The sequence below is a fragment of the Camellia sinensis genome, chromosome 13, assembly GCF_055761805.1.
Source record: "Camellia sinensis isolate YWXY chromosome 13, ASM5576180v1, whole genome shotgun sequence".
NCBI lineage: Eukaryota > Viridiplantae > Streptophyta > Magnoliopsida > Ericales > Theaceae > Camellia > Camellia sinensis.
Genome location: NC_138973.1, coordinates 52,227,001 through 52,248,620, shown reverse-complemented (window position 1 = coordinate 52,248,620; position 21,620 = coordinate 52,227,001). Strand labels below are relative to the sequence as shown.

The following is a 21,620-nucleotide window of genomic DNA, read 5'->3' as shown; positions in this document are numbered from 1 at the left end:
AGTTTTTCTGTATATGTTGGGTGTTATTATGAGTTACACTGGGCTATTATAGTGGATAGTTAACTAATATGAAGATTGCACTTTACACCGAGGGTACTCATGACTTGTCTACTAGCATGTACAAGTATAGGGAATTTTACTTTTGTATTAACCGAATTGTGGTTTCGACTTAATAGGTTCCTTCATGCTTGTCCACTGTGCCTTTAATGACTCATGATGTCTCAATATCACACTGTAGTGGCACATAAGTTGATTGTTAAGTGGAGTAGTGTGGTCATTTGTTGTTGAGTATATATCAATATGTTAATGTTTGTGGGTATCATTTCTGGAAACCCTCACGAGACTTTACTCATCCACTTGGGGTAACCTTGTGGTTTAAAGGCTTGTTGCATATGCTAAATGCAACTGTTTTCCCACGAAAGAGGAAATAGATAGATTTTGTTTAATTTTATTTTATTTTACTTGCTTGAGGACTAGCAAGTAGTAAGTTGGGGGATGTGATTAAGGCCGAAATGTACATCATTGAGGCCGTTAATTAGAATCTCTTAACTTCACTTGCTGGTCAAACTGTATACTTTATGTGTGTTGAATATCAATCAGGTTGTACATCGTCGGAGCATAAAATGGGCAAAAAGACAAAATTTGGACGGAGTTGACTTTCTCGCACGTGCGTTGACGTTTTCTGGGAAAGTCAAACCGACGTTTTAAACCTGTTTGGAAGTGAGTAGAAGTATAAAAAGGCAAGGAAAAAGCTTTTCTAGGGTTCTAAATTTGTTTTGACCTAAAAAGAGAGGCTAGGGTTTGAAAGAGGATGAAGGAACTAAAAGCTTCAAGGATGTCTCCAATGGTGGTTCCTTCTCCATCTACCTCCTTCCACTCCTCCATGAGTGGCTAGTCTCATTTTCTAGGGTTTTGATGAAACCCTAGCCATGTAATTATTTAGTTTTCTTTGTGATTTTAAATTATGTAAAAGTTTGAACATTTGTATGGTGATTTAGAAGTTTCTTTTATATAATTTTCATTATTCCTTCGAATATTTGACTTTCTGTGATTGTTGAATGTTATCCATACAATTGTTTTCTATTCCTTTACATTCAACGTATGGGACGAACCATACTACGAGGAACGAGTCATATCACTACCTTAGTTTAGAGTGAACGGTTCGTATTACTTGAGATGGTTCGTGCTCGTACATTGAATGTGATGATCTTCTTGTTAAATGCTTTGAGTTTGTAGTTGTGAAGCATTAATCCATTCAAACCATAGCATAATTGATTTCAATTGAAAACCCTAATTATTTGGCTAGTGGTAGACTCTTTGCCCTAGTTTTTTTCCCAATTCAGTAAATCCAATTTTATTTATTATTCATAATTTAATTTCTTAGTTTAATTTATTTGTTATTAAATTTGGTTATAAACAATCAATCTTTTTATCAAAATTAATTTAGAAATTTAACAATTAAATTAGTTTAATTTCACAATAGTCCCTGTGGATCGATACTTGGACTTGCCATTATTCTTATTGAATTTGGTATAGTTTAGTATTTAATTTTGGTGTGTTCAACGACCCATTAGGTCATGTGATACTCTATGATATTATGATTGGCGAAGAAAGTAGGGTATTATAATTTTGTGTTGGGTGATTGAGAAATATAAAAAAACAAGATAAATGTTAAACTAATAAAGGAATGTGGACACGTGATACTTCGATACCTAACAATTTTTCAAAAAAATTCTAAAAACGTTTTGGTGGGAAAAAAGCTAGGGAGATAAAAAGTCAAGTTATACACGTGGAGCTAATTTTTATCTTATTTTATTAGGTTCGATGGAAAGTCAAGGGATGTTTTTTTGGTGGATGTTTTCTTGGTAGATGTCAAGAGATGTTATTTTTATCATTCGAAATATTATTGACTTACTTTAATGACATACTTTGTTATGTTAGACCATCTCTAACATTGTATTTATTGTATCATCAAATTTAAATTTAATGAAAAAACGTCTCTTTTACTTCTCTAATCCTTTCACCAGATAAGTATCAAATTAAGAATGTCTTAAATTTTTCACCAAATTGGTTGGCTCAGGGCTTTCATCAATAAACTGTTCATAGCCGTTAGAGATGCAAGTATGTATGAGCACAGGACGACTGGACGATTGTCTCCCTGATCAACTTTCTATTTGTAAAAATTTGTGAAAAAATTACACTGGCAAGTCGACCAGCTGTACATCCCCCCGGTCGACCGGTGGTTTGATAAAATTTCATATTCCTCCGTTGGAAGGCGCAATATCGGATGAAACTTTTATTCAAATTTTAACTTAAATTTGATATTAAAAAAAGAAAAAAGAAAAAAAAGTTAAACGTTGGAGATGCTTTTATTGGTTAAACTGTATTAATGGAAGTCATTAACTAATAACTAAAAATGATTTGATTATGACATTTAGGTAATCAACCTCATAAATGTCATAACTTGTATATAGTACACACTTGTGTATCACAGCATGAACCTTTGTTATATATATAAATTTAATGTGACTAAATTAGAAATGAAATTAAAAAGTTTGAAATTGGTTAAAAATTAGAAAAAACATTATTTCTTAATTGATAATTCATTTTTTGATTTTTAATTTTTAATTTTTTAATTTTTTGCTTCACTATGGAAGAAGATAAAAAGATATTACTATCTTTTTTACCACTAACATTGAGATTAATTGACTACTCCAAATCTGCACACAAAGAAGCAAAGTGAATTTTTTTAAATTTTTTTATTTTTTATTACTGTAAGAGGGGCTAATTTGAGCCCACTAAATTATTTAGGCCCAATAGCCCAAGATTAGTGGGCCCGAATTTATTGCAAGTCCAAGAATCGGTGGGCCCAGATTTATCGCCATCAAACGGGCTAAATGGCTCTAAGCCTCGAAAGGGTTCGGATCCACGAACCTAGAGACTTACTCGGGCCCGGACTCGAAAGGGTATTAAGCAAGCCTAGAGATCCGAGGCACTCGGACTCGAAAGGGTTCGGATCCACGAACCTAGAGGTCCGAAATACTTGGCTTCGAACGGATTCAAACGCAATCTAGAAGTCGCTCTGTTAATGAGTCCCAGAACACTTGCGGGCTCGGAGCTTTCCGGGATCTACGTACCAGAACCATGGGCGTAATGGAGTCCGAACAAAGGACCCGATCCCGAGGACGGTGAGTGGAGATAAATTCACTCTTCGGTTAAACTAGCCTATACCCGGGTCGAGGTGGCACGACCCCGGGGGGTCCATGAGACTCGGCAATATTTTGCGGCAGGACGTCCTCTGGGACTACCCCTGACCCTTTGGGATGATTGGGGATCATTGGTTAGGTGTGGCTAAGAAGAAGGGTTCGCCGAGGGAGTGATCTCCTCTTCGGGGTTTTCTCATCCTCGGGGAAGTCACCTCCTCGGAGAAGTCACCTCCTCGGAGAGGTCACCCCCTCGGACAAGGTGGTTAGAGAGAATATCCCCCATGTGCCTTGCACATGGGCTCCATCCTACATCATGAGGTGCCTATAAATAGCACCCACCCATAGCTTTACAAGGGAGGGATTTTGGAGATTTTTAACTCTTGGGAAAGAACTAATTTCCCTTCTCCATTATCAACCTTGAGAGTGAAAGTGGGAGATCCCTGGGAGAGCCTTGCCATTATTCTCTCTCTAGCCATTTTGCCTTCTTCTTCACCCAATCTCTTATCTCCATCATCTCCTTTGTTGTCGTGTTCCTAAGTTGAGATTATTGAAGAATCTAAGCCTCTCATCATATTCTAGAGAATTCGAAGTTGTTCTTCAAGGATCTTTGAAGATCTTCGAATTTTCCAACTCCTTTCTTGAACCCTCTCTTACATTTTGGCGACTCCGCTGGGGAGGCGGATTGGTTAATGGTCTCAACGAGATCTGGAATCCACACAACTCCAACAAGAATGGCGGGAGAAGATGAAGTTCACCAACAAGGATCCTCTAATGGTGGTGATGACAGAACCATGACTCCAGATCAACCACTTTTGCTTGAAGCCATTCAAGGACTTCAGAATACTCAGCAAGAGATTCTTACCACTCTTCAGAATCTCACTCACACCATGTTGGTGATGAGTTCTAACTTTGCATCGGCGCCAAACGGGAATCAAACTGGTGGTGGAGTTATTCCCGCCGGAGCGCAAAATCAAATCCAAGGAGAAGTAAGCCCCAATCAGCCTATGGCTCATGGCAACACGGCCACAGTAACACATGCTCAAACCACAGTAGGCGGCGGCAGTTTGCCCATGCCCGGGCTCCATGGCGTGCCAAGCCAAGATCCAATGGTGACTAGGGGAGTTTCTAGTGTAATGAATGGTGCTCCGGCGACTGTTGGTGTCCAGGAAAACATAAGGAGCGTGATGGCGCAAAAGGGAGCTCTGCCCGTACCTAATCTTGTCACGCCACCAGTAAATGTTACCCAAGCACCAAGCGGGCCTCCTTTGGTGCCGACAACAAATCTGCAAGCACAACCCGGTATAGCGGCGCCGTACGGTGGACTTTACGGGCCTCAATTCAATATCCCATCACCAACTGGCTTGTCTATAGGCGCTGATGGCCAGTATCGTCAAACGTCCTCACCAATGATGAATTCGCAGCACCAGAATGGCCAAGACGCCCCTAGCTCAGTCTTCGGGTACATAAGCCAAGTCCCGGGAATACCACCATCAAACTCTCTCCCTCAACAGTTTCTCACTCTCGCCGATGTGCAGGCCATGTTCGATCTCGAACGGGGCAAGAGGACCTTACCCTCTTTGCCTGATCCAGACGTCAAGCCGCCATACCCCATTGAGATGCTGAGCTATCCATACCCTGAGGGGTATACAGTGCCGAAGTTCATCAAGTTCGACGGCAAACAAGGAAATGCCCGAGAACATGTTGTGCGGTTCATCGAGACTCTAGGTATTCATGGTTCAAACCACGTCCTCCGACTGAGAGAATTCTCTAAGTCTCTCACCGACCGAGCATATAGTTGGTATGTTAATTTGGCCCCAAACTCTGTCCGAAGTTGGGAGGAAATGGTTAACAAATTCCACTCCAAGTTCTTTCAAGTGGCGGAGAAGGTGACCACACTTACATTGTGTAAAGAGAAGCAACAAGAAAGTGAAGACATCCTTGACTACGTCAAAAGGTTTCAGGACAAGGCCGTGGATTGTCATGAAGCAGTTGAGGAGAGTTATCTGGTTCAAATTTGTCTAGAAGGGGCATTGAGCAGGTACAAAATGTTTCTAGTTAACCACAAGCTACCCACCTTCTCGGCATTAATAGAAGCAGCTCGGAACATTAGCATCCCTCAGGCTCAGGAGTCCGGATTTAAAGCCAGTTACAAGACTAGTTTCAAGTCATCTCGTGGACCTATCGTTGCTGCTGCCTCTGCCCCGGATACCCGAAATTCACAAGGAGGAGGTCATAGGGGCCAGAAAAGAAAGCAATATAATGGTGACAAGGGGAATGTTTCTTATCCATGTGGAATCGAAGAAGTGAAAGCTCTAGTTAAGGAATGGGTGGCTGACGGAGAGCTAAAATTGCCTTATGTTGAAGAAATGCCATCAAAAAAGGACCGTGAGAGCCCTGAATTTTGTGTCTACCATCGTACATTGAAACATCCGACAGAGAAGTGTTGGACTCTCAGGAAAATCTTCAGAGATAAAGTCGAGGCAGACGAATTGAGGTTCAAAAAGCGAGGGACTCAAGACATCCGAGAACAACCATATCCTCAACACCGAGACAAGGGCAAGAATGTTGCTATGATAGCTTATGAAGGCCCAATGATCGAGGCTATCGCTAATCTCGATGACGATGACTGTTATCTGGACGACATCCTCGAGCCAGAGGGTGAGCAAGTTTACTATGGAAGTGCTCTCGATCCAGAGGGCAGAACATTTATGACTCATGGCGAAGATCCCTTTGATCCAGAAGGAGGAGAAGAATGCTATGGAAGAGGAGGACACCATGTTTATGTGGCATCTTATTTTGAGGAGACCGAGGAGATGGTTAACTACGAGCCTCCAAGAGTGGAAAAAGATCCGGATCACTATGCCAAAACCCTGCAAGACTGTGTAAAATTCAAGCAGTTCTTTGACCAGCTTGGACTTTCCAGGGAGGCAAGAACGGAAATCACCAAGTCTATCATTAATATAGCCGAGGCACACCATGAGGAATGCATGTCGACTGAAGGGTCTATCCCGAGGAAGGCAAAAGAGCAATCTAGTGCCATTACTTTCTCCGAGGCTGATCGGAAGTATCCTTTTTCTCACAATCGCCCGCTTTATGTGACTGTTTTTATTAACGGGGTTGAGTTCAAAAGGGCCTTTCTAGATAGTGGAGCCTCTATCAACATTATGACTCGCGCTACTCTAGAAAAAGCCGGAATCTCTGAAGAACGCATTGTGAAGCAGCCGATAGTCATCACTGGCTTCGGTGGAGAAAGGAGAGTTACTATCGGATGCGTAACTGTTGATTTAGCCGTTGGAGAGATTCGCTCGGCCACCAAGTTCCATATTATCGATTCTGAGGCAAATTATCACATCATTCTAGGGAGGACCTGGATGCATAGATATGGGGCTGTACCATCAAGTTATCATCAGTGTGTTAAGGCTAAATGGGGAAAGAAGACGGTGACAATTCAGGCTACAGAAAGGCCGTTCGAGATCCATGAAGCTCATTATTCTGATGCCATCTACTTCACCGAACTGGCTGTCGAAGAAGTTCCCACCACCTCTAAGCCTCGAGGGGTCAAAATTCCTCGTTGGGAGGATATCAAAGATGACAAGGAGCCGATGACAGAATCAAGTAAGCGGGCGATGTCTAGACCAGAAAGTCCGCCTATTCCTCGGAAGGTGATGAAAGTTCGAGAAGGAGGCAAGATGGTGTATTATTTATGAAGGTGCGGGGAGTCGGTTTCTTCAGTCACCGACTCCGAGTCAAAAGAAGAGCCTCCTGACAATGATATAGTAATAAAGCCTGAAGTGGCTCCAGAATGTATGCAAGATGGGCCGAAGCCTCAGCCTGAACAACTTATCGAAATAGATCTGAGTGATGGACAAGATGCACCAAGGCCGGTATTCGTAAGTTCGAGCCTTAGCCCAGAAAAGCGGGAACAGTTGTTAAAGTTGATAAGCCGATACTCAGATGTGTTTGCTTGGTCATATAAGGAAATGCCTGGACTAGATCCTGACCTAGTCTCCCACTATCTTGATGTGTTCCCAAACTCCAAGCCAATTAAGCAAGCTGCTCGAAAATATCATCCAGATCTCGAAGAGAAGATTAAGGAGGAAATTGAAAAAATTCAACAGGCTGGTTTCATCCGGCCAATACAGTATCCCACGTGGTTAGCAAACATCGTGCCAGTAAAGAAGAAGAATGGCCAAATCAGAGTATGTGTAGACTTTCGAGATTTGAACAAATCTTGCCCGAAGGATGAATTCCCTCTTCCTCACATCGACACCCTCGTGGATACTACCTCGGGACACCAGATGTTCTCATTCATGGATGGATTCAGTGGATACAATCAGATTAAGATGGCTGAAGAGGACGCAGAAAAGACCGCTTTTAGAACACCTCTCGGAAACTTCTTCTATACAGTCATGCCTTTCGGACTCAAGAATGCCGGTGCAACTTACCAAAGGGCTATGACTGCAATCTTTCATGACATGATCCATCATGAGATGGAAGATTATGTTGATGATCTAGTGGTGAAATCCAAGAAAGAAGAAGACCATCTCCGAGACCTTGAGAAGGTATTCAAGAGGTGCCAGAAATTCAAAATGAGAATGAATCCTCTCAAATGTGCTTTCGGGGTGACGGCCGGGAAGTTCCTCGGGTTTCTTGTACATAGGCATGGTATCGAGGCAGATGAAGACAAGGTCAAATCTATCAGAGCAATGCCTCCCCCGCATTCTCAGAAGGAGTTAAAGAAGTTCCTCGGGAAGGTGTCTTATATTCGGAGGTTTATCCCAGCACTGGCAGAGATCTCTGCGCCTTTCGGCTCTTTGTTAAAAGGAGATGCCAAGTTCGAGTGGAACCAAGAGCACCAAAAGGCCTTTGAGAGAATCAAGGCGGCCTTGACCTCGCCTCAGACCATGATAGCCCCGCAGCCCGGGGTGCCTCTAATATTGTACCTAACTTCAACCCCCAAGTCCATAGGGGCATTATTGGTCCAAGATGTAGATGGAGTAGAACGCCCGGTGTATTACATCAGTCGGAAGATTCGAGGGGCAGAAGTCCGATATACTCCAGTAGAGAGACATTGTTTAGCTTTGGTATTCACTGCCCAAAAGCTCAGACATTACTTCCTAGCACATCAGATTCAGATTGTTACTAGAAGTGATCCAATCCGATACCTCCTCAGCAAGCCTGCTCTAACCGGGAAGGTGGCAAGATGGTTGTTAGCATTGGGTGAATTCGAGATCACATGTGTAGCCCCCAAGGCGATCAAAAGCCAAGCCTTAGCTGATCTCCTTGCCCAATTTCCAAGTGGTGACTATGAACCAGTGAATGAAGAATTAAGAGGAGAGGTGCACGCAGCTATGGCTTCCGAGGAAAGCTTCTGGACATTGAGCTTTGACGGAGCAGCAGCCGGAGGGAAGGGAGGAGCCGGGATAGTCCTTACAAGGAAAAGTGGGAAAAAGTTATATTTGTCTTATAAACTGGATTTCCATTGTTCGAATAACGAAGCCGAGTATGAGGCTCTTATTTTAGGCTTGATAGCAGCTGAGAAGCACAGTATCAAGAAGATTCGGATCCGGGGGGACTCAAAGCTGATAGTGAAGCAAGTTTCAGGACAGTTCGTCTTAAAGGAGCCTGCCTTGGCCACATATCGAACAACAGTCCAAAGGCTTCTTGACAAATTTCAGAAGGTCGAAATAGAGCATGTGCCTCGCTCCGACAACAAGTTTTCAGATGCCCTCGCAACATTAGGGGCAAGAGTTGACATTCCAGAGGAAGAGGCAACAATTGTTATCAAGAAGAGAACAGAACCTTCAATAATACCCGAAGACAAAGGCCTTCCGGAGGACTGGAGAGGAGAAGTCCTCGAACAACTCAGAAGCAAAATTGGAAAACTGACTATGGCCAAGCTTGCCCAATTCACAATTATTCAAGGTGAACTTTACTTCCGAGGAGGTACCGGATTCCTAGCCCGGTGTGTTGGCCAACAAGAAGCAAGCTTCCGACTACAACAGATCCATGAAAAGTCTTGCGGGGATGGGGATATCAGTCTGTATAGAAGAATCCAAAGACAAGGTTATTATTGGCCCGAGATGGAGAAGGACTCAAATCAATTACAGAGGGAATGCCCCAAGTGTCAGTCATACATCCGGGAGGATGAGAGTTGCTTTGAAATTGATACCCCTGACTGGAGGCAAGTCTACATTGACTATCTCAAAGAGGGAACACTACCTGAGAGCCCGAGGGACATTGCACACCTCAAGAGGAGAGCGAGGCGGTACTTTCTTGATCAGGACAAGCTGTATAGAAGAAGTATTGAGGGCACTCCCCTGAGATGTCTCTCCAAGGAGGAGTCAGATCTAGTCCTCGGAAGAGCCCACGAGATTGAACATCAAGGAGGGGCTCGGCTGTTCGAGCAACTTATACACCTTGGGTATTACTGGCCGACCATGGAGTCAGATGCATCCCATCAAGTGAAGAGGTGCCAGACTTGTCAGAAACACGGAAATTTGATCCATGCTCCAGCTGTAGACCTGCATAGTATCCGAACGCCATGGCCGTTCCATACCTGGGCTTTTGATCTGATAGGGCCCATCTCCACATCTTCTAAGGGGTACAAGTGGATTCTCGCAGCCACAGAATTGAGTACAAAGTGGGTCGAAGCAATTCCTCTGAAGAACGCTACGGGGCCTGCAGTTGCGAACTTCATCAAGGAGAATATCATTTGCCGATTTGGAGTACCAAACACCATCCTCTCGGATAACGGCACTCCCTTCATAAACAAAGATGTGAAGAGCCTCCTAGAGACTTACCAAGTGAAGCATCACAAATCCACACCCTACTATCCAAAAGGGAACGGGCAGGCGGAAGCCACAAACAAGACACTGATAAGGATTCTGAGCAAGATGATGGATGAGTTTGGGGGGACTTGGTCCGAACAGTTGATAGTAGCCCTATGGGCGTATCGCACTTCGAAGAGAAAGCCAACTCAAGCAACTCCTTACTCCCTTGTGTATGGGTCCGAGGCAGTGTTACCTATAGAGTTGGAAACGCCATCTGCTCGAATGGCTCTCGCCTCGGGAATGGTATTGGAGCCTCGAACCACCAGATTGGAAGCATTAGAGGAAAAGCATGACAGAGCTGCAAAAGTCATGGAAAGGTATCATGAGTCCATCGCCCGAGCCTATAACCAGACTGTGGTACCAAGGAAGTTTGAAGAAGGTGATCTAGTATGGAAGATTGTAGACCCAATCATGCGAGGACAGCCTTTACCCAAGTTTTCTCCAAAATGGGAAGGGCCCTACAAGGTGGTTCAGGCAAGCTCAAGCGGGTACAACAAACTTGTAAGGGTTGAAGACGGCTTCCGAACTGGCCCGCTCAATGCAAAGTTTATCAAGCATTACTACCCATAGTTGGACTCATCTATGTTGAAATTCATTTTCACTTTCTTACTTTGTCTAAAGGTTGTATTTCCCTTGCGTTATGAAGAAGCTGGTTTTCTCTATGGTGTATGTTTTATCCCATCACTTACAGTGAATCTATTATGCTTTTGTCAAGAAAGTTGAAGAACTAATGAGAATATTTCAGCTTTTATAAACATGTGCATATGATTGTTCTATCATTCGAAATAAATATTTTATCAAGTAGAATGAGAAAACAATGCGAAAATATCCAAACAACAAAAATTTTGTCATTTCATTGCATTGTCCTAGATAAAACATTTTTATCGAAAGGGGCAAGAAAGTAATGATAAAAAAAAAAACTCAATCTTTCCTAAAGACACCTTCGAAGAAGCTGCCCGTCACATCTACATCTGGAGGACAAACAGTAGAGTGTGCCTCTAAAGTCTCCAAGGCCCGAGCATAACCCGACTCAAGTTCACGAAGAGTTGCCTTTGTCTCATCTATAGAGGTGCGATAAGAGGCAAGCACAGACATAAGTTCCAGCCGATGACTGGCGTTCGAAGCTATATCCAGGCGCTTCCGAAGCCATGATAAGTCCACTTGGTGACGCTCCATGTCAGAGATCCCCTGATACGCCGTCTCGACTACTTTTCCATTAAGGTCACACAACCGTTGCGTGTCCAAGCTATATAAGATAGTGGCAAAAGACTCGAGAAGAGCAGTCTGAATGAGTGGACACTGGCAAGCAAATGAAGCAAAGGTCTCCGGGTAACTTGAATGCACAAGCTGTAGAACTGAAGCAAACTCAGGAGCTACCCAATAATGGAGAAATGATACTTTGCCAGAAGCTGAAGGAGGAATTGGGGCCGGAAAGCTGCTAGTCTCAGGAATCTCCCCAATGTCTATCGGGTTAGATGAACCACCCGGAGGGGTAACTCCCGGCAGAGGTCCCGAGCCTGAGAATGCCGAACGATAAGGGGAAAGACCAAAAGCATCACTATCAATGTGGAAATCACTAAGATTCAGATCCAAAATATTCGAAGGCACTGGCGATGAAGAACCTCTAGCAGTCGTCTCAAAGGCAGGTGTCCCCCCTTGAGAAGGAGAACCGTGAGGAGTTACAAAGAGAGTCGGAGAAGAGCCCGAGGCAGGTGAAGGTAGGACCCCGGTAGCAGCTAACACTGGAGCAGAGTCCGAGGCAGGTGAAGGCAGGACCCCGGTAGCAGCTAACACTGGAGCAGAGTCTGAGGTAGGTGAAGGCAAGACCCCGTTAGCAGCTAACACTGAAGAAAAGATAAGAAGGCCTTATTAGAGGTAGGGAACAGGAAAGTCATTTAAGTAAAGATTTCTCACAGATATAAGTAAATGACAAACTTCAGAAAGAAAGATTACCAGAGGGAGAATCAATATGCAAAGCAGGGGCAACTGAAGGACTCCTAGCATCAACAAAGTCACTTGGTCGTGTAGAGACCACCTGATCGATCTCAATGTCTGACGAAGCTTGAACAGTAGCAGTCATCCCTGAAGAAGGAAGGAGGGCCGGAGGATGAGAATCACCATAAGTGCCAGAGCGAGTCTCAGAGATTTCTAGCACATCCACCTCCACACCATTCCCAGAGGCGCACCTCGTCTCTACATTGCTTCTAGAAGCATGGCCTACGGTATCAATTTCTGTGGCATCAGTCCCTCCAGTAATCTCAACATCAGAACGGTGAGCCCCAATAACCTCGTCACCAAGATAGCGCTCCTCCTCAGCTACAGTAGGGCAGTGACGACGCATGCGTGGAATAAGGTCACAAAAATGGTCGGAGGACTCAGCCTCATCATCGTCATCATCTATAACTGCTATACGAGAGGTGCGCATCTTCACAAGTCTTGCAGACAAAGGGAGGGTGTCGTCCAAGTCTGAGTCCGGCCTGGGGGAGGCAGCACGGCCAGGAGCCACGGTACTGAGAACGTCAACAACCGCAGGATCCTACACAACATGGGCAAATAAAAGTTTTCATTTTAGAAGGTATAGTCGCAAAAAAGGAAAGTAGCTTCAAATCAAAAATTTTGGGTACCTCATGAAGCCTTTTGGAAAGGCGAGGAGTGGAAGGACTGGCATCAGAAGTCCTCTTGTGAGCCATCTTCTTAAGGCGGGTCGTCCGAGGACCAGAGGCCTTATTCAAAGGGACTGGCTCCGGAGAAGTAATCGCCAAGCTAGAAGCAGATGCCCGAGCAGAAGGGTCAGTTGGAGCAGATGAGGTGAAGAAACTCTCGTACATGTGGTCAGATTTTCGGCTCTCGGGTAGCCGAAGAGAAGAATCCTTCTTATAAATCAGCGGAGGCAAACATACGGTCGGTCTGCTCTGGACAAATGCAATAAACGCATCGATATTCTTCTGCCAATACCGCCTGAAAGAGGAGGTGAAACCCCCTACTCGACTCAAGCCCGGCATCGTCAAAGAGCCGGATATGGGAAGCACGGTGTGTACAAGCCCGCGACTGAAGCGCCCGTAGCTCGCTGAAAATGATAATAAAGGAGGTGCTGGCCCCGGGACACATTGATCAAACCCGAATTGATATGCTACGCGGTCAGGCCTATAAACGGCACTATCAACGCCTTCCTCATGCCATACCGGTAATGAACTCGGACGGATCATAATCAGCATATCAACAAAGGGTGCAGGGATGTTCTTCGGCAAAGGAAAGGACGCCGAGCGGGAGGAACCATGATAGATAAGCGGTGTGGCCACACCCACAGGTGGGCATACATACGGCCGTGCCACAAAGCGTCGGGGATCATCCACCAGAGTATTCAAGGATAAGGTGGAAATAGTACGTGACCAACGTGTAATCAACGGCTGGCAAGACTTCGCTTTCTCAAATGTCCGAGACCCATCAGTATCGAGCACAGGGATGCCATCTTTATCCACTATCTCCCGAAGAACCTCTGCTTCGAATACAGTCGGAGCAGGGGCAAATTTTGGGAACCTCTCGAAGAAGAAACAAAGCAGGAACTGGCTGTGAATGAAGGAGACAGGCTCATATCGACCCACGGAGCGAACCATATCTCGATGTAGCAGATCCAGCCGATAATAGAGATTCCCAAGAAATAGGGGAGCCAAAGGGATCCGATCTCCTCTGAAGAGCCTGACTGCCAAGGGGAAGACGAAAGGATTGAGGGAATCCGGAGGTGTGCTCGGAAGAATGAAGAATGAAAGGAAGCAAGCCAGAAATCCCAAGAAATAGAGCCTGGAGCCATACATCGGACCGGCCTCATACTCCCGAGAGTCAGGGTCAGCATCTCTGGCCAAGGGCTGAAGATCCTTGAAGAAGTGGCGGATCCATGCAGTATAGGAGGCACGGTCCGTCCTTACTCGACTAGTCCTCCTCGCTGAACCATCGAAAACGGAACTCCACCGACCACAAGTTTGAAGATTTAGTTTCAGAGATTGGATCAAAGAATCATCTTCAGGGGGTGTTTGCTCAGGGTCGAAGGCATCAGGGCCAGTCACTTCCAGACGCAGCAACATGAACACATCCTCGAGGGTGGGCCCTATCTCGTGCTGGCCAAGTATAAAGGTGTGTGTCTCAGTGCTCCACCGAAGAGCCATGGCTTCCAGGCTAGCATTGTTGCGACGGATGGATAGAGATCTAGATATTTTCACCGGGATCAATAGCCGGGCCTCTTGAAGCCGCTGACAGAAGCTTTTGTCCGAGAGGACATCATCGACCCACTCCTGCCAACCAAAAGGGGGGTTTGAGAAGGCCTTAAACTGAGGATAACAGTATGGAAAGTCCCCCCGCTCAATCCGAAAGCGTAGCACCGAGGAAGGAGAAATGAGGGCCTCATGTCCAGAGTCAGTGTCCTCAGTGAGACATAATGGAGCCCCCTTCGGAGATAGAAGAGAAGTGGTGGAGGTAGCCGCCCGCCAGAAGGGGTCTTTCCGACCAAAATAAGGAGATTTCCTCCACTCAGATGCCGGAGGTACATCCCTCTCTTTCATGAGAGCCGGTTCTGATGACCCCGGAGCTACGGGTTTCTTTTGAGAAGACATATGGCTGAAATAAACAGGTATAAATAATAAGAAGTTGACCGTATTAAAATTCAGAATATTGGAATTAAAGCAACACATTCGAATGAAATTTCGGCATCAACTATTCGTTTCTCTGAAAGTCCATATTCATAAGCCCAGGATTTTCTCTCTCCATGTCAAAAATGGAGCTCAAATACTAGTCAACAAGTTATATTCGGCCTTTCCTCGGTGATAAAGTTCAACAAATTATGTTCAAGCCAAGCACCTCAATAAGGTTTCAAGTGCTAGTGCATGTTTCCATATGGCCAAAATCACGGTGTTTGAGCTAAAAAAAAAATATCATTGGGATTGCCACAAAAATTGAGTCCATATTCAGATTCAGTTTTTTTTTTATTTATTTATTTTATTTTTATTTTCATCAGATTGCTTGAGCCCTCTACATTGCCACAAAAATATATTTATATATATTTAAATATATTTACATTCGGAAGAGGGGGCCGAATTTCATACTTACAAATTTGGGCAGTTAGAGAGGTGAAGTCTGAAGCCGATACTGGAAATTTAAGCTGAAATCAGAGAGGCTTTACAGACTGTAATCAACAAGACTGGGCTAGGCTTGGCAGGACCACACACGTTGCGTTGAGAGGGCGAACGTGTGTGGTGTGCGTTGGAACCGTCGAAGTCAACAGTGATCGGAACTGGAACCAGTGAGTATGCAAAAACCGAGATTCAAACTCCGAAAAAAAATAGCGCCGGGCTGTGAGACTAACGAGCTGGATGGTGTTAGGCAAAAAACCACATATCGCGTTGAGTGGGCGACGTGTGGTTCGCGTTGAACAGCCGAAGACGAAGGCAAAGCATCGGGCATCCACTATTTATCTTCCGAGCATCTACAAGATCGACAAGACAATAATTAATTATTCAACATCAAACCTGTATGTATGTCAAAATTATTGTCAAAATTATCGGCACAGGTTCAAGGTTCAATAGCATGGATTCAAGACAACAAAGCCAGATTTCTTCAATAAAATTAGCCTCTGGGATTTTGTTTCAGAGTATCAAATATTAGCCATTAATTAAGATGGCCATTTTCCATGGAATTCTGTTGCTCACAGTCCTATTATTCGTACCGATGGCTGCAGCAGCTACAGTTGGGCTCGGAGGAGGAGCAGAAGAACAAGATCTTGAGTGCTTACCAACAAGGTGCAGAGAGCATCACGGCCCTGAAATCCGATTCCCTTTCAGGCTCATAGGGAAACAGCCCGAGCACTGTGGCTTCAAAACTTCAACTTATCTGCCTCTCCCTTCCCAGAATATCACGGCTGGTACTACGACCTTAGCTTCGTCAATTGTTCCCGGACACAGGATCTAATTTTCGATGGTGTGATTCGGATTGCTTGCCTTAGTGACCAGAGTCACCAAGTTTATGCCATTCAATCTCAGATGAAGCCGGCTTTATCTTGCACAAAGATGTATAGCATCACACAGCGCAGGCCGTAAATCAAGACAGGGCAGAGATGGCGCAAGCCGCATGCACGAGCAGTGGACGAGCGAGGCCGGAACCAGCAGTGATGTCGCAGCGGAGTTGGTGACCACACACGACGCGTTGAAAGGGCGACGTGTGTGGTTGGCACTGGAGCAAGCAGCGGCGTCGGCGTCGGCGTCGGTGCTGGTCAGTTGAAGAAGACAATGGCAGTAGAACCACGGAAGAGTCTGGTGTGGGCTTGACAACGTTGTCACGACACCGATGATAGCCGAGGGTGTAGCCGCCAATGGTGTGCAAAATAACGATGAACAGACGAAGCAGGAGCTTGGTCGAAGTTGGCGCAAGTTGATGGCTGGGTTGCGACGCCAGGACAAGTCAGTGACGGATCTGTGGTGTCTGTAACAGTCAGAGCTGGGTCTTCAATGACGACGGCGGCGACGGGACTGGAAGTTGCAATGGAGGTCTGTGCAAATGGCAACAGTGTTGGTTTGTTGAAGAAGAAGAACACGGCGGTGACCTCTGGCAGTGCAGAAACGAAGCTTTCTTGAGGATGAAGTTGGGTCTCTCGATATAGAGAGAGAGGGAGAGAGAAGGCTGAAATGGGTGTGGCGGCTGTGCAAAATTTGTAAGGATTAGGGTTTTGGCACTTTCCCTAAATAAAAAAAAAAGAGCATTATCCGTGTGTGCCAAACAACAAAGGCACGTGTGAGCCTTAAAAAAAAAAGAGCATTATCCGTGTGTGCCAAACAACAAAGGCACGTGTGCAGATTTTTTTTCTTCATTCTTCATTCTCTAACTTCTCTCTACTTTCTCTCCCATTTTCCTTTACTTTCTTGGAGGCCAAACACCACACCTTTGCTCCACCCTTACACCACCACCTTGACCCACCATCTCCACCACCTCCGGCCACCTTATCTCGCCGGAAAATGGGTCCGGTCGGCACTCCTTGAATCCATCCGAAAATAACACAATAGAAGCACAAACTCTAGATTTTTCTTAATCTTTTGAAGAATCAAAGCATGGGATTTATTTTCTTGATGGATTAGAGGCTTGTACTTGGTAAGAATCTTTCTCTAAAAGTTTAGTTGAAGGTTTTACATATTTTGAGTTAGAGATGATGAAATTTTTGTGTTTTAGATCTATTATGATTTGGGGTTTGCTTGTTGAATTTTATACTCTCAATTAGTTTCCATGAATGTTTTACATGTTTAAAAAAAAAAAAATGGTCAATTTGATGGTTGATTTGGAGATTTAGATTTTTGGGTTAATCTAGGGTTTGAATGTGATGTAAAAAATTGGGGATTTTGGTGTTAGGGAATTTATATGTTGAAATTGAGTTGATAAATGATGGATTGGGTATCTCTATGTTCTATGGAGGAATTTTATAAGTGATTGAAGAGATTTTACTTAAGTTGTTGAGTTTATACAAAAATGTTGATTTTTGACTTTTGTAGTAAATTGATGGTGGTATTGTGCATATAAATTGATTGGATATTTAAAAAGTTACTAACTCAAAGATGTTCAAAGGATGGGTGTTATGGAGATTGGATAAGTTATTTGTTTGGGTGATTTAAAGTTGGAGGAGTTCTTTAGCTTGCCATTCCTTAGCATAATTTTATTTAGGATCATTTTTTGTAGATGTTGTAATTTTCATTGAAAGCTTTTCCTAATTTGAGATCCTATTTACTAATTGTTAGGATTGGAGGAAGGCATCTCTCCACCTCTTGGAAATTAATTTGTCGAGTTTCAAATCTACACTTTTGCTATTTTTGGAGGTGAGTATACTTACCATGGAAATTACCTTACCTCTATCTTTATTACAAAGTTTGAAAATAATTTTTGAATTAAAGGAAGTGAATGATACATTTCATCATGATATATGTATAAAAAGAAAATCTATAAATTTATTGAGGCCAAGGGTTGAGTTTTAATAAAGATACGATTTCATTTGTATAATGAAGCATTATTTTTTTTATGAGAATTTATTTAAGTTGAGTCTTTCAAATTTTATGATGATGATGATTGAATGACAGTGAAATGTTATGTGAGGGTATTTATTTTATTGATCATATAACCGAATATAGCCTTTGGGGCCACAAGGGCCAAAATGCTTTGGGGTCCTGGGGACCGAAATGTTTTAAGGACCATAAGGGTCGTTGTATGTATAAGGGGTCCTGGGGACCGAAACATTGAAACAAGAATTGAAGTGCTACGATGACATGAGCTATGCTCCTATGGTTATGTTCTGGGTAACGGTACCGTCACCACCTAAGTCGCGAGGTAACGCGACCCTAAGGCTATGTAGTGGATTGTATGATGGACAGGAAATCTTAATGTATTGAAAAGTTATATTTTTGTTTACTTTCATTATCCAAATGTATGTTTTTTTTTCTGCCTTATGAGATTCCTTGGAAAAATCTTGATAACGTTTTATGAAAATTGTATTGCATCATTTTTATTTTTATTTTGTATAAATTGAAGTCCAATTAAGCTCTTATGTTTAGTATCTTTATTTTGAACTCTATTGGTAGGAGCAAGTTTTATAACTCCATGGTATTGGTATACTCATTGGGCTTTAGCTCATTCTTTTAAATAATTTTTTTTTCAGATTCATAGACTTTTGTGTGGCTCGCCTCAACTTGGAAGACTAGAATTTTTTTTGAAGGATCTCAGGTGGGCATCTTGTGGTTGAGGTTTTGCTTAGGGTCATTCTAGGATGTAAGCTTACCCTTTTTTTTATGAAGGAGGTTGATTGTAAAAATTGCTTATGAAGTTGGATGTATTGATGGATTCGTGATTAGTATGTATTATATTTTTTTGGGAGGAAATGCTTGGGAACTATCTTGTAGCATGATAATATTTTTTTGTCTTTGAATAGATCATCTCATATATGTTAGGCAATTGAAAGGTGCTATAGCGTTTGAGGTGCACCCTCTTGGCAGGGTTTTGCCTTGCCAAGATTGGGTCGTTACATTTTTCCCCTGTTTTTCCCCTCTGTTTTTATACTGTTTGTCGTGGTACATGCCGGTGTGGTGCTAGCAGATGATTGAGTTTGTTTATTGGTATCAACCTGGTTGGAATTGATATATTTTGCTATGATGCTTCATATATGCGCCCATCATTATTATTGTGTATCACAAGCCCAACAACACCCTCCAATTGGAAAACCCCAACTGGAGAGGAACTTGCTACTAAAAAAAAAAATCATGGAATTATGGATTGGATTAATGATTATTACAATATTGAGTGAGATTACATATATAGGGTTAGACTTGTCTCTACTCTACTTTGTGGACTGGACGGTGTTGTTAGGCCCGTTAGGCCCACCACGGGTTCTGTTTCCATAATCCGAACTGTTTAATGTGTAGAGCTTGTCAACTTTATCCTTGCAAAAAATCACGTTGATTAGATATTGATAACTACTTGATCGAATTTTTGTCAACAATTTATTTTGAAAATTATATTTACTGTTGACAGAAATCTGATTTGATCAAGTAACTATTGATATCCGATCAATTTTATTTTTTTATAGAGATAAAGTACTCAATGAGTTCTACATATTGAACAATTCAGATTATCGAAATAGGACTCGTAGTAGGCCTCCACAGCCCAACAGCAAGCTCCAGTCAAATCTCGAACTTGAGAGAAACCCGGTCCTATATATATATATATATATATATATTATATAAGAATCCTTTTTTAATTTTTTATTTTTTATTAGATGAAGTAAAAAATTCTTTATATATATATATATTATAAAATTATTGATATCATGGAGTTGTGGTTTTGGTAATCCCATTATTTTAATGTGATTTTTATCCAAAAATATCTTAATTAGAATTTATATCCTATTTGATCTTATTTATAATTTTCAAGTCCATTTAGTTTCATAGTTTTCAAAAGGACCAAAAAAATCCTCATTTTTAATGTATCTCCAAATTTGGCAATACATTGTAAGGGTGAGCATGGTTCAATTTAGTTCGATTTTGAAATAAACTAAGACCAAGTTTTTTGAACATCTTTACCTTTTTGGCCACGTATGAGGAAGTCTTGAATTTTTTTGCTTCTTCTGGGTTTTTATGAAATAATTTATTTTGTCAATGCAGTCGAAATTCAGTAAGTTTGGTAGAATATGCACAGAATAGCATGCAAAGAACACAGCTTTGAGTTTGTTCATTTTATTTTTTAAGTTAGAAACTTTCAATATTTGATCACCAATGCCCCACTAAGAGCTTTATAACTGGTACTATCTAATAACAACACTAGAGTAACACCTACTGAATGCCATTGACTATAAGAGAAAAAACACAGAAGAAAAAACAAAGCGACAAACTTTCATTGTCATCTCTTCCTTGTTATTAAGGAATTATATGAGTTATGCTTCCCAACCCCTCAAGAGGGTTGCACTTGCAACTCAGCTCACTCCCAAAGTGAATGCACCCATACGAAGGTTGCATCCATGGGTACTGCACATCACCTTGATTTCATGAAAAGCTCTCCTCATGTACTTCTCAAGCTCATGGTTCACTTTTTCCTTATCCCACATGAACCCTTGAATGTTCAGCAGTACAAAGAGAAAGGTAGATATCAAATTATGTCATGAACTTAATAATTGCATATTTTAAAACACGCGAGTAGATTTTCTGGCTGTTTGTGTACCTAAACCCACTCGAAGTAACTCACAGTCACACCACCAGCATTTGCATAAATGTCGGGCAGTACAACAACTCCTTTCTTGGATAAAATCTACATAGGAGATGTATTATGAAATTGTATTTACATGTTTGGCATTTCGTGCCTCTTCACGAAGTATGTACTTAAAAGAACCATGGATGCATCATTACCTCATCTGCTTTAGGGTCAGTAGGATGATTTGCAACTTCTATAACAAATTTTGCTTTCACATAAGTAGCATTGTCCCTTCGAATTGTTAAAGATTGGCTCTGATATTGTTGTGCTTATAAGACCAAAACAAACACCAAACACACCCACAGAAAAGAGGAACACAAGGTTTACGTGGTTCGGCAATGCGCCTACGTCTACGGGCAGTGGATTTCACTATATGGAAAGAAATACAAAGATTACAACAATGGAAGAGGAGACAACACTCTCACTCTCACACTCACTCTGTTGTTTACATTCTGATTACACTCTCTTCTTCTGATTGCCACACTTGAACCACTCCAATTCACTACCCTTTTATAGATACAATGGGAGAGCCAAAGTCATCATAGCCATTGACAGCATTTACAGCAGCCACCAACAAAATCTGAAGATCAACCGCTCTACCATCACTACAACATATAAGACTTTTGGCGACCAATTATTTTGGTCGCTAAAACCATTATTTTGGTCTGTAAATAGTTTTTGTGACAAAATTAAATTCGTCACTAAAAAAGTCACTAAAAGTGCGTCTAGAAAAGTCTTTAGTGACAAATTTTTGAAAATGTCACTGAAAATGACAATTAGCGACCAATTTTATATTGTCACAAAATATTTGATTTTACAAGAC

At 42.6% G+C, this 21,620-nt stretch overlaps 1 protein-coding gene and 1 long non-coding RNA gene across 2 annotated transcripts; one reads left to right on the top strand and one right to left on the bottom strand.

Moving 5' to 3' along the window:
• Nucleotides 1-10,865: 10,865 nt before the first annotated feature.
• On the bottom strand, nucleotides 10,866-15,275 carry LOC145806155 (uncharacterized). The gene is made up of 4 exons (XM_082902237.1): nucleotides 15,137-15,275; nucleotides 12,664-14,647; nucleotides 11,993-12,575; nucleotides 10,866-11,883 (listed from the first exon to the last, which is right to left on the bottom strand). The coding sequence occupies exons 2-4, from the start codon at nucleotides 14,641-14,643 to the stop codon at nucleotides 10,961-10,963; spliced, it is 3,486 nt and encodes a 1,161-aa protein (XP_082758363.1). The 5' UTR covers nucleotides 14,644-14,647; nucleotides 15,137-15,275; the 3' UTR covers nucleotides 10,866-10,960.
• A 1,616-nt stretch (nucleotides 15,276-16,891) lies between these two features.
• On the top strand, nucleotides 16,892-19,018 carry LOC145806156 (uncharacterized). The gene is made up of 3 exons (XR_014348865.1): nucleotides 16,892-17,167; nucleotides 17,806-17,883; nucleotides 18,717-19,018. It is a non-coding gene; the product is annotated as an uncharacterized LOC145806156 (long non-coding RNA).
• The last annotated feature ends 2,602 nt before the right edge of the window (nucleotides 19,019-21,620 follow it).